Source organism: Galeopterus variegatus, unplaced genomic scaffold, assembly GCF_000696425.1.
Source record: "Galeopterus variegatus unplaced genomic scaffold, G_variegatus-3.0.2 Scaffold2428, whole genome shotgun sequence".
Taxonomy (NCBI): Eukaryota; Metazoa; Chordata; class Mammalia; order Dermoptera; family Cynocephalidae; genus Galeopterus; species Galeopterus variegatus.
The window spans coordinates 174,697-187,975 of record NW_007728539.1 but is presented as its reverse complement, the minus strand read 5'-3'; the positions used below and the strand labels follow the sequence as shown (position 1 = coordinate 187,975).

At 40.1% G+C, this 13,279-nt stretch overlaps 1 protein-coding gene across 1 annotated transcript; it reads left to right on the top strand.

Moving 5' to 3' along the window:
- Window positions 1-697: 697 nt before the first annotated feature.
- SRD5A3 (steroid 5 alpha-reductase 3) lies at window positions 698-7,949 on the top strand (the record flags this gene model as incomplete). Its single annotated transcript, XM_008581658.1, has 4 exons — window positions 698-869; window positions 2,713-2,910; window positions 6,662-6,796; window positions 7,490-7,949. Coding segments are annotated over 4 exons (765 nt in total), but the record flags the coding sequence as incomplete, so codon positions are not given.
- Between the last annotated feature and the right edge of the window lie 5,330 nt (window positions 7,950-13,279).

Genomic DNA, 13,279 nt, shown 5'->3' with positions numbered 1-13,279 from the left:
TTGTGCCATATTAGTTGACTTCGTTTCAGCAAATCTATATCCTTTTTCACATTAAATTAACATTGTTAATTTCAATCTTAATTGGTTTTGTGGTTTTATTTGTATTTAGTTTGTAAATGTGTTCATTATAAAACAGGCTCTGTAGTTGTCTGAGAGTTAGTTGTAACTAAAGCAGTTGATACCTAGCTTTATCAATTGTAGTATTTGTCATGCAGTAATTTAGGTTCCACACAATTTAGAAAAAAACACTGGATCAGAAGATGTTTAATGTTTCTTCCAGCCTTGAGAGTCTGTGATTGTGCAAATTTTGTGTAATAGTTGTATTGCTACAGTATTGCTTGGGATTTAGAAATCTTTCACAGATTTAGTTTGTGTTAGCACAATCTAGGTTCTCTCTGCCAAGGCCTGCAGCCTCATTTTTTGGAACTTGAGCCCAATTCTGTTACCAGTGATAACAGAGATTGCTAATTGACCCTCAGTCTAAGTTTAACAAGGTCAATTTGTGTCCTTGTTAACCTTAGATAGCCCGCTTTTTCCTACAAGTTAACCATCATTTGAAAGGAAACTAAAAATCTGAATACCTGTAGGATTCAATTTCTATTAAAAAGCTGAAATATACTTTGAGAAGGGTGGAGGGGAGGACAGGGAAACTAAAAATAATCCTCCTGCATAATGGCTTAGAGTGGATCTACCCTGACTACTGTCTAACTTATTTTCCTTCTGCAGGTATTTTTCTCACTTCTATATCATCTCAGTGCTATGGAATGGCTTCCTGCTTTGGTGCCTTACTCAATCTCTGTTCCTGGGAGAACCTTTTCCAAACTGGCTTCATGGTTTGCTCAGAATTCTTGGGGCTGCCCAGTTCCGAGGTAACAATTCCCTGGCTCAGTACAACACTGTGTCCTGTTCCCGTCCTTCCTGTCTTCCACGGAGCTGTTCTGGCATTTCTTAACCTCTCTCAGGTGCCTTTCAGCAAGGCCTGGAAAGTTGGAGGGTGAGGGCAAAAAGAGTTTTGCATGGTTCTCCAGTGGATGGTTCAGGGATGTCCCCAAGTCCTTCATTGAGAACATGGCAGAGCCAAGAGTTAGCATTCCGGCTCCAGGCTTCCCTGTTAGTGCTGTGCTGTGTACAGGACTGGCTGTTCTCCCTCTGATATTTTTAGTACAGTTGATAAATGTATAAAAAAGTCTTTGCACGTAAGAGGGAAAGCTTTTAGGATCCTTCAGGTTTGCCTTGAAACATTTATCATTCATTTATACAGCTCCAACTAAAATCATGTCTCAGAACTCCAGAAATTTGATAAAAAATTACTTTTTGGTAAACTTCTAAAAAGTTCTGTTATGCTGTGAGGCTTTGATTTTACAGTAAAATTGACCAAATAGTTGTTGACCAGATGATTACAAAATAGCCTTTAAATTTGCCACACTCAGCATCAAGGAAAGGATACGTAGAACAGTTTTTAAAATAATTAATTGAAGGTAAAAACCGTAACGTGGCCTCAATTAAGGTCAGACAGAATTAGAAATGAATTTTTCTGGTCCTGTCTTTGTCCTTTGTTCCAGCAGCCAGACCACCGGCTCCCTAGGAGCAATCCTTTTCTGGATAACCAGAGGAACTTGTTGCCAAAGAAGACAATCAGAAGAGAAAACCCTTCCACGTCCTTTTGGGAGGGGAGGATACCTCAGTGAATCCCACTTCACTCTATAAAATTTTATGTCTTCATTTCTTTACTGTGGGAATGGCTGGTGTTTTGGTATTTAGAAAGTTGGTTGTGAGGAGTTTTATTTATTTATTTTTGTTCTAACCTGTTCCTAAAGAGTTAAAACAAGGTTTTATTTATTTAAAATACAAAAACAGGCAAAGGTAATCTATGCTGATAGAAGTCCAGATAGGTAGGGGTTACCCTTGGGAAGGTGGGGGGTAGTGCCTGGAAAGGATCACTAGGGGGTGCTGGTCGTGTTCTGTTTCTTGATCTGGGTGCTGGTTAGGTGGGTGGGATGGATTGGTTTAGTTGGTAAAATTCATTAAGCTGTATCCGTTTGATGTGCGTGCGTGTGTGTGTGTGTGTGTGTGTGTGTGTCTGTGTCACTTATTGAAAAAGAAAAACTAGATTTTATGTTACTTTAAAAACCAGCTTGTGTTTGGATTTCTTTGGGGGTAGAGATCAAGAGGCAGGTGGGAAAGTAGATCTCAGGGCTCACTGTACCCCTAAAAATTTATTTTTTTTAATATGGAAATAAATGCATGATTCTGTTTCTGTTCCCCTCTTGCTCTGCCTCTGTGGGTGCCTGTAACCCCAGGGATCTCACCAGGTGGGGTTGCTCAGAGGCCATTTGGGAACTCCTCCTGACCCTTTGCATCTGGCTGTTAGTGCTGGGAACCAGAAGCCTGTGAACCCTGGTTCTGAGCACACAGACCCCTTCACAGTGAAGTCCATGTGGCCTGGAAGGCTCCCACATGATGAAGCAGAGTCAAGGGTCAGGTGTTCATCCCGGCTCTGTCACTAAACTACTGCATAACCTTGAGCCAAATTCCTTGACTTTATGTGGTCCATTTCCTCATTGCTAAAAAAAGGAAGGTGTCAACTGGATGGTTTCCAGGGCCCTTCCTAGCTGTAATCTTGTTTAATACCCTGTTTAACAGTAGAGATAAGTAAAATTTAGGATTAATCCCAGAAGAGAGATGCTGAATGTGTTGCCTTCTGAATTGTAGGGGGTGAGCTAGCACTGTCTGCATTCTTAGTGCTGGTATTTCTGTGGCTACACAGCTTGCGAAGACTCTTTGAGTGCTTCTATGTCAGTATCTTCTCCAACAGCGTGATCCACGTGGTGCAGTACTGTTTTGGGCTTGTCTACTACATCCTCCTCGGCCTAACTGTGCTGAGCCAAGTGCCAATGGATGGCAGGAATGGTGAGTGGCCCCCAGTGCGCCCAGAGCTCTGTGGTCACAGGGTGGATGGGGTGCTCTCAGGTCAAGTGCTCCACTAGGCATTAGGAGAAATTCACAAGTCAGAGACACACGCAGTCCTTTTTGCATGTGAAGAGTTTAGTCTCTAATAATAGATTTTTAAAAGTCAGCAGTGCCCAAAGGTATATACAAGGGTGCTTCCAAAAGCTCATGGAAAGATTCATGTTATCTTTTGTCTTTTAATTCTGTAGAACACTGGCTTGTGTTGGTGTCTTTAGAATTAAAAGACAAAAGATAACATGAATCTTTCCATGAGCTTTTTGAAGTACCCTCGTATTAACCATAACGCTGAAACCCTAAAGACACCAACACAAGCAGTAACACCTTCAGTGAAGACAGAAAAGCACAAAGTGTTCGGAGGGTTGGTTTAAGGCTGATGAAATGCAGTGTGGGGGTTCCCAGAGGGACTGAGGGACTGCAGCCCATGAGCCCGTGTGGGGTTAGTCTGCGGAGAGGGCGACCGAGAGCTAACCAGGAAGCAGGAGAGCACCCAGAACGGGAGAAGCCTCCTCGCCAAAGCCTCAGTCATCGTGGGCTGCGTGCAGAAGCGGGACGGGAAGCCGTGTCGCAGGGCGCCTTGCAGCACATGAAGCGAGGTGTGCTCCTGGTGAACACTCGTGGTTTTGAGAGGGAGTAGGGGGCCATTTTGTGGGTATTTAGTTCCTGTAATTGTTCCCATTATTACAAGGCTTTTCTTCAAGTGAGGCTGCCTGAGGGCAGAGGACAAAAGACTACTGTGGTCAATCAAAATTGTGTCCTACCATTTCTAAGATCTCACCAGCCAGGAAGAGGGAAGCAAAAGCATGGTCTTTGTTTATGAGGAGGAAATGGAGTGTTTGCTGTTTTCTGGGGGGGAGGGTGTTATCTAACATATATAACTGTCATTTTTGTAAAAACTGTGCTAGTATAAAGAATTCAAGTCATTTTGGGAGATTGAAATGAGTTTTTATTGTAGCCGTGGTATCCATCAGCCCAGACACTGTGGATCTTTTCTGACCATTTTCTCTAAGTTCTGGCTCCATGTTTCCTCAAGTCACCCTGTGCATCTGTAAATTGAGACTGTTGTCTAGATGTTTCCAGCACTCAGTGAGTGGGCCTCCTTAGGGTTGGTTTCAGTGTCAGAGTGCCCCTTGAAAGTCCTTTATCTGCTGTTGTAATGCAACCTCTATGGCTAGAGAAGTGATTTTAAAGTAGGATTTATTGACAATCTTTCTCAATTCATGAATTATTTATTGCCCCAGCCACTCAGCTAGCATTTCTGTACTTCCTCTGAACTTAATCAAGTCAGTTATTCCTCCCTGGTCTTTCTGCTGTGGCACTCACGGGTCTAGCCAGTACCATGGTGTGAGCTGTCATTCCTGGTGACCAGTACTGGTTTTCCAGTCTGTTAGTTTCCATTGGCATTACATACCTCTTCTGGAGCTTTCTCTACTGGCTGAATCCCAACTTCTGCCTTCCCTCCAGTCAGGGAAAATCACCTGAGGCTCCCACAAAAATAGCTTTCTAAACACTCCTTTCTGAGGCTGTTTTCTGTTACACCTACTTATCTGGGGTCATTTGGGACAATATGGGGAGAGCTGGCTTCAGTAATTCACTGAGCGAGAATACACTGGGGCATTTGCCAGCCACAGGGTCTGATAGAGATAACGTGGCTTGGGAGTCAGATAGGCCTGAGTCTGGCTGACTTCCCTCTCTGAGCCTCAGAGGCTTCATCAGGAAGTCGTGACCCATACTGATTTCACAGGGTTCTGGTGAAAGTGAAGACAAGAATATCTGTAAACTAGAATGGAAGCTTCATAAGGACTGGGATCTTGCCTGACTTACCCACTGCTTTATCCTTCGTGCCTGTAACAGTGCCAGGCTTAGTAGACACTCAATAAGTAACTAATGAATAAACAAATAAATACTACATAGATCAGTATCTCAGTAAATAGGAGCCTTCTACCTGCCTCCCCTTTCCTGCAGTGTAATTCTGGCCTTACTCTTACAGATGCTTTTTCCCTCATAGGTAATTTCTCTGCATTTACAGTAGGGGATTCAGTAGAGATGTGAACTCCCACACACTCGCTTTAACTTTTAATCCTATAGTGACTTGCTCTTGAATCCTGTCAGATTTAAAACTATATTTCTCATATTTTTAACATAAAAATATAACCTTTTAGAAAAAGTAGAACAAACAAAAAAGTTCACAAAAAGATTTCCATTATCTTTCAGTTCTATTTTTCCACAAACTTCTTGAAGTGCCCTCGTGTTTATATTCTGTTTTGTTGATTTTTTATGTAATTTATGTTGCTAAGCTTAGATATTTAATTTCTGTTCTTAATTTCTTTTTATTAAGTGGACTTGTTGATTTGCCTGTAAATTAATTTGCCTTTGAAAAGTTTATTCATCTTCCTCTACTGAAATTAATTTGATATTTTGGAAGACTTTAGAGAGCTATTTCAAATAATTGTAGAGACTATAAAATAAAATATGTAAATTTTAATAAGTTCTACATCTCCATTTTTGTGAAAATTTGAAGCCCTACTTTCTACAGACTATTTTGTTATTTGTCTGTTATTCAGCTTATGTATTTGTTATTTGAACAAATAAATGTGCATATCCTTAAAATATATATATATATATATATAACCTTTTAGTTAAATGGCTAAACCTAATAAGTGTTAAAATACCATAGTACATTGTTTATAGAAAGCAAGTTTTTTTAAAGAAATTATAGGCTGTGGTAGATTCTCATTAGTCATTAGGTACCAGCAGCTGATTCCCACTTCTAGGTACCCACAGGGAATAGCGTGTTGCCTGCTTCTCTTACTTGAATCAACTTAAGGACACACACTATTTCACAGGGTTCTTGTGAAACCCTCTTGGCTGCAGGGCCTCAGGCTCTTGCCAGTTATCAATGGACAACTTTGTTTATTCAGGCAAGACCCTGACCAGGCTGATTGCTTCCTGCCACTCAGTGGTTTGCTCTTCAGTCCTTAGATGGCCTGCATCGTCCCTTCTTCCTGGTAGCTGGAGAAGGAACGGGAACATAGTACTGTGAGTGTTTCTTCTCCTGAAACTAAATCTCTCTGAGTAGGTTCTCTGGAATGCAGACAGGGTTACCATTTTGTTAGTCATCTCACAGTTTACATTTCTCCTCTTTTTGAGAAGCCTCCCTCTTAGCCTTTACCTCCAGTGATCTTTCTTCATTGGCCAGAGCCAGCGAACTCAGCATTCTGCATTCGGGGTCTCCCTGGCAATAGTTTGGGATGATAGCTCAGGGAGAGATTTCTTTAAAAAAGATTTATTTAAAAAAGATTTACTTTCCTGACAGTAAAATATAAGAAAGAAGACTTGAAACCAGGCTTAGTGATAGAAACACACAGTAGTCGCACTACACAGGAGTAGATCGCATGAGTAGAAGACAGCTGAACTTTGTGCTTGAAGCACTTGAAGAAGGAGCAAGAGATTGTGTCACTGTGGAATTCTCTGCCAGGGGCCACTGAAGCTGCCCATGGCTGAGGAGCATATGTCCTTCATCCAGAGGGACAGTGTTCTCCCCTCTGTTCTTGGGAAATTATATCAGGATAATTTCCTTGTCATGAGGAACAGGATAAAGAACAGGATAATTGTGTTCTACTGATGATATGATTGCTAATTCCCTGAGCCTCTGAAATTTTGCAGAGGTGGCTAATAATTCTTATTTCTGTAGTCTACGTAATAGGGAAAAATCTACTGATGCAAGCACGATGGTTCCATATCCTCGGAATGATGATGTTTATCTGGTCATCTGCCCATCAGTATAAGTGCCATGTCATTCTCAGCAACCTCAGGAAAAATAAAGCAGGTGAGATCTCTTTTAGAGCTTCTGCATGTGGATTTTAACGTTCAGAAGTTAGTTCTTCATATTCCTTCATTCTTTTCCTTCCTTCCCTAGTTAGTTGGCTAATCTATTACCATGAAGTTAGTATCATTCCAGCCAAAGCAAAGAAAACTGCCATTTTTGTTAGCTTGTGTTGGCTTTTATCACAGGTGTAGTTTCCATTAGGCTTTGGATGCTTATTTTGTTCCAGGCCCTTTTCTAAGTGTTTTACATATAGCTTTACAATACCCACATGAGACGAGTTCAGTCTAATCTTCATTTTACATATGAGGAAACTCAAGCACAAAGAGTTTAAGCACCTTATCTAAAGTTACACAGCTGGTAAGTGGCAGAGCCAGAATGTGAGCTTATGCAGTCTGACTCTGGAGTCTGAGCCCTTAATTATCAGCTTGGAGAATTGCTGGAGGAACTGGCTTGCTTTCTGTGCTTATGTGCAGTTGACCATGTAACATGTAGCTTTTTAATACATAATAGATTGACCATGGAAGTGTGACAGGATGGTAGTTTGCACACAGGTGTGTGATACTGTTTTCTAAATAAGAGTTTCTGTAAATGATTTGGGGAGTGAAGTGTTAAAACTTTCTTTTCAAAACTTCAAATGCTCATGAAGTCTTTTTTTTTTTCTTTTTTTCTTTTTTTTTTTTTTTACCATTTCAGGAGTGGTCATTCACTGTAACCACAGAATCCCTTTTGGAGACTGGTTTGAATATGTTTCTTCCCCTAATTACTTAGCAGAGCTGATGATCTACATTTCCATGGCTGTCACCTTTGGGTTCCACAGCTTAACTTGGTGGCTAGTGGTGACATATGTCTTCTTCAACCAGGCCCTGTCTGCTTTCCTCAGCCACAAATTCTACAAAAGCAAATTTGTCTCTTACCCAAAGCATAGGAAAGCTTTCCTACCATTTTTGTTTTAACATAACCTCGGTCATGAAGAATGCATGCTAGGGGACAGGTTCAATTCCTAGAGACAGTGAAATCTGAAGACCTAAGTACAGTTTCTGCAGAACTGTTTGAAACTCTGTGTTCCAGAAAGTCTTCCGTGAATGAGCAAAGCAGTTCCCCTCAAGAAAATGAATCTTCAAAGTGTCTTCAAAGAAGAAGTACTTCTGGCAGATCTGGGATTGCTATGTCTGCTTTCTGAGATAATTTATAAAGCCAACTAACAGATAAAATACATGTGAAACCTTCTCCAAGCTACTTCAGAAGCAAACTAACCAAAAATATATAAACAGCTTCACACACACACACACACACACACACACACACATACATCCACATCCACAAAGGAAGAGATAAGATCATCTGTGGCTGGAATAGCCTGTCAGGGAAAAGCTAGCTGGACTATATAATGAGCAATATAGTAAGTGTTCAATGAATGTTTATTGCATTTCAGTAAAAGCAAAATAGCTTTTGAAAATAACAGTAATATATAATTTCACATGAACAGTTTCAGGGAAAAATAAGTTTACACTTTTGCATGTTAGCACAAACATCTTCAGTTATGTAACCATCAGTAGCCATTTCCACTCATCTTCCCCTCGAATCGTAGCCTCACAGAAAGTTTGGAGACCTTTTTTATTTAATACTTTATTGACATTCCTTTCAAGGGAGTACTTCAAAAGTGAAAGCATTGGAAAATAAAATATATTTGTATTTGTGTATGACAAGCCTTTACGAATGGAACTGACAATCTGGACTGGAGAGTACTGTGGCCTCATTCGTATATAGTTATTCAAATTGGATTAATGTCTTCATGGGTTTATTTCAGCTGACAGAATGAATCTGAAGATATTTAGAAATAAAGATTACACTTAAAATAGTTTATGTTAAAGAAAATGCCCATGATTAATCCAAAGGAAAATAAATGCATGGTGTGAAAGAAAAACAAAAACTTGGAAAATAATACTATAGCCTGAGTAACACAGTAAAACCTGCACATTCATTTGCACTCATATATATATATATGTATATATATATATATATATATATATATATATATATGTACACCTTGTTATGGAGGAAAGAGCCTCATTATTAACCAGACACATATCAAATGCACAGTCTAAAAGTATCTCCTGCCACCGCCATCCCTGGAGTAGTAAACTGAGGCTGTTAAACTGAGATTCTTTTTAATCTAAGTTTAAATGCATAGCAAAGCACATTCTAAAGTTCTTATAATAATTCACATGTAGCATTTTCTGTCCCATCAATCAAACACCACTTAATTAAGATTAATCTGTTGCTCAGACTATTCGAATAAATGACATATCCACGTCATTTATTATTTAGAATTTGCCATCCTCAGGACCAGGACTCAGGAACAAAACTATTTATACATTGGAAGTATAAAGCATATTGCAGTTTGGTCTTAATTTCCACACAAATGACATGCATTAATTTTTAATAACAAATTATTTGGGGGGGAATTGTATTTTGCTTTAGCATGCAGTTCTATACCCAGGTTACACTAGTAATTTGGCTGATGTTCTGGAATCGCATTGTACCTTTAAGTAAAATAATGAGCATCTCCCTTGAAGCACCATATCAGGGGCTGTGAGAAAGCTATCTAGTTTCCCACTCCTGGTTCCTGCTGTCCCTCTCACATTCATCCCTGTTTCTTACTTTCCCTTTTCCTTTTTTGCCCAAATGTTACATTTCTAGGCAAAGGTAATATAGAAAACTGTGGTGTCCTCACAGGGGTTCAGAACAAAGTATCATGGCCTTTGGCGGAAGCTTGACCAATTGAAAATATAATGAGAATTGTGCTGTGCTTGTGTTATCAGAATCAGCACTATTTTTTGTGTTTGTGAAAATCTTTCATGTGCCTAAAGGGAAAGCACCACAGAGAGTTTGCAAATTCTTCCCAAGGATAATCTAGAAATAGCTTGGAGGTAGAGATTCTTGGTTTTCCTGTTGGCATAATTGAATAGCCTTAATCTCTCATTCTCTGCTGACATTAGATGAGGGGAAACGACACTAAACTACCTCATTAACAGCATTCTCTGGATTAACTATTGACTGTGAAAGTATACTGAAAATAGCCTTTGTTTTTGTTGAGTCTCCAAGTTGTAGCTCATCCTACTTACATTTGCTGACGGTGAGTGTGGATTATTTTGTCTCTACAAAGCTGTGTTCTTTATTATGTTTTTAGTTCAATAAGTGGTTTTTGCTAAAATTCCTACCAAAAAAAAAAAAATCTTTGCAGATATTTCTGTGTGCAGTTTAATAAATACTCAGTTTAAGGATACTGTAAACATTGCATAACTAAAGGTACCTGAAGACTCAAGAACCATTGATATGTAATTGGTAACAGAAAACATCTGTTCTGACCAAGTCATTTAAATTATAGTGCCTTGGGAGATCTGGAATAAGTCAGTAGTCACATCCCTCTGTACTGGAAAACGTTATTATAAGACCATTTTTACTTAGAAGCAGAGCAGACATGATGGCACCAGAAAGCCAACAAAATAACCTAGAACGTTTCTTGTAACTCTTACCCTAGATCCCTACATGTAGGATGTAACCTAGTAACAATCCCAAATCTGTACATCATGTACAACCAGTAGAAAACCTGGTGAAGCAGGGCTGTCCCCCCTCTCTCCTTTGATCCTTCCCCCTTCTTGTGGTCATAAAATGCTAAGCCTTGCTGGCCCTCTTCAGAGCACATTTCTCAGAGCGACCTGACCTATGTGTTAGTCCAGTTGCAGTCATCACATGGTTCAATAAATCCTTGTTATGTGTATTTGGCCTCAGTTTCTTTTTAGATCAACATACTATATCTTAAAATGAACGTATATATTAAGACCTTAAAACAGTAAAGGGCAAGTAGAATTTTTTGATTCCTATGACCTATGTAAGGAATTTCTGCCCACTCTTTGCATTACTTATCAGAAAACATTGTTCAACTGGATTTTTTAAAATATATTAGTCTAACCTAAGATTTTTCCTAATAATGAACAAGAAACAATGGAGGTGGCAGTGATTATAAATAATGTATATGACACATGCTTCTCATTTTTCTCAAATAGCAATGATCTCCTAGAAAAACATGTATTGGTTTTGGGTGAAGCAAAATTTAATTGTCCAAATAAAAACTTTATTATAAAGAGCTACTCTGTGCACATAATTGAGAAAATATAATATTGGGACTCTTCCTTTAAAAAGACTCCGAACACTTGAAGCACTTAGAGGACACAAGTCCACAAGGGATTTCTCAACAAAAGGACAGGGCTCCCTGGCTTACACACACCTTTCCATGAATTAGAAAATGCATCCCTCTAGGAACATCCCTATGATAGCAGAGCACATGGCTTTGTGGGTTGGCAATGGGGCTGCAGCTCAATGAGCCGAGTTCTGGCTGGGTCTCAGCCCAGCTTACCCCCTCAGCCTGGTGTCCTTTGTGCAGTACACAAACTGCACAACCTTCTACAGAGAAGCTGCTCACCATGCTGCCTGCCTGTCTGCAGATTCTGTTCACTCTTGGAAAAAAAACAACATATTGCTGGCCAGTTAGCTCACTTGGGGCATAGCCTTGTAACACCAAGGTCATGGGTTCAAGGTCCCTGAACTCGCCAGCTGCCAAAAAGAAAAAAAAAGGACTTGATTTCATGGGATCATTTCATTGAGAGAGACCATAAGAATAAACTAGAAGGGAGACGTAAGCACTCCATGCAAAACACCTATCCTCCCACACACAAAAAGGGGAGTTTGGTGGTTAGCACAGAAGTGACCCTCAAACAAGAGAATGTTTGATGCTAAAATGCTGGCCCCAAATAGAATGTTTTGCTTCCTTTCTATCATCTCCTCTCTTTGCAGCTCATTGTTCTAGTACCAACTCCAACCATCTTTCAACCCTACTGGGACCTCCAATGTATTGATCTCATCACATTTTCATTGTCCTTCACCTTTCTTAAGTCTTCTCTTAACCTCCTTACTCTGCTTAAATTCCAAGTAAATCATAATCATTCCATCGTATATATTCTCAACTCTTAGGCCTTATATTGCCTTTGCCTCCTCATTTAGCAAAGCAACAACCCTGGTTAAATTCAACTCTCCCTCCTTTGCATGTGCAGAGTTGAACTGTGCCTGGAGAAACTCAATCCATTAACAGCCTACTTTAAATTCATGACTACTAGCCTCGAGTGGCCTTTAATGCTGCAGTCACACTAAAATTCCCTAGTCCATTCACTCTACCACTCTCCTGACTATTTTACATCTTCTCTGTCCTCAGGAAAGTGAAGCTATTGGAAAGAACTTCCACAGGTTACCACCACCTCCACCCACCTTAGCATCTGTGTCCCTGTACTTTCCTTCATGTTACTATTGTTGAAGGATACTTCTTTAAAAAGAATGTAAAGTCATGATTCTTGTATAAATATAAAATGAACATGTGTCGAAGATTTTATTTAACTCATTAAAGAAGGAACCAGTAAGATGTTGAATTGGTTTCAAAGAAGAATCTTAAAAACAGGTACATATGTAGGTAATCAGGCATGCCAAAATGAATTTGCTTAATAAATGCAAAACTGGCTTCTATAATGGGAGAGGGGGATCAATTGTACTTCCACTGGGCAAAATTCATTTGTGTGTCTATGAAAAAGAATTATTTGCATTCCTATCAGTTGTCTGCAACTTAAAGAGTTAGAAAATAGCTCAAAGACAATGAAAGATAAAGGTAACTCAAAGAGTATACTAGACAGGACACGAGTAATCTTTTTTGCTCATTTCAAAGTCATTTATGAGGGGCCGGCCCGGTGGTGCACTGCTACAGTGCGCCGCTTGGGAGCACGGCGGCCCTCCCACCAAGGGTTCGGATCCCACATACAGACTGGCCGCTCACTGGCTGAGCGAGGTGCGGGCGCAACACCAAGGGTTGCGATCCCGTTGCCGGTCCTGGTCCGGTAAGGGCGTGACACTGAGGGTTGCGATCCGTTGCCGGTCACGAAAAAAGACAAAAAAGGAAAAAAAAAACAAAAAAAAACAAAGTCATTTATGAGTTTTTCCTGAAACTGTATGCACACTTTGGTCTTCTACCCAAAGCTAGGCCCTCTGCTTGAGCACTAGATTTGATTCCTTGTCACCTACCTAAGGACGTTGCTTGGCCATCCTTCCCCCGGCTATGTCATCCATTTTTTGCTCTCTTCTCAACATTCTCATTAAAGGACAAATGATCTTTTTAAAACCTTCTAACTCCGTTTCCTTTAGCAGATACCAGTTGGTTTCTCTGGTTCTTTGGCAGCAAAACCCCTGGAAAGATTTATCTGTTCTTACTAGCTTCAGTTCTTTCCCTCCACTGTTGACCTCACTCCAGTCACTTTTTAGCTCTCATGACTCCACTGAAACTGCTCTTGGAAAGGTCACCAGTGACCATGCTGCTAAATCTGATGGGGTCACTTCTTGAATTCATAGCAACACCGCAGCAGCAGGTGGTCATGTCACCGTGAT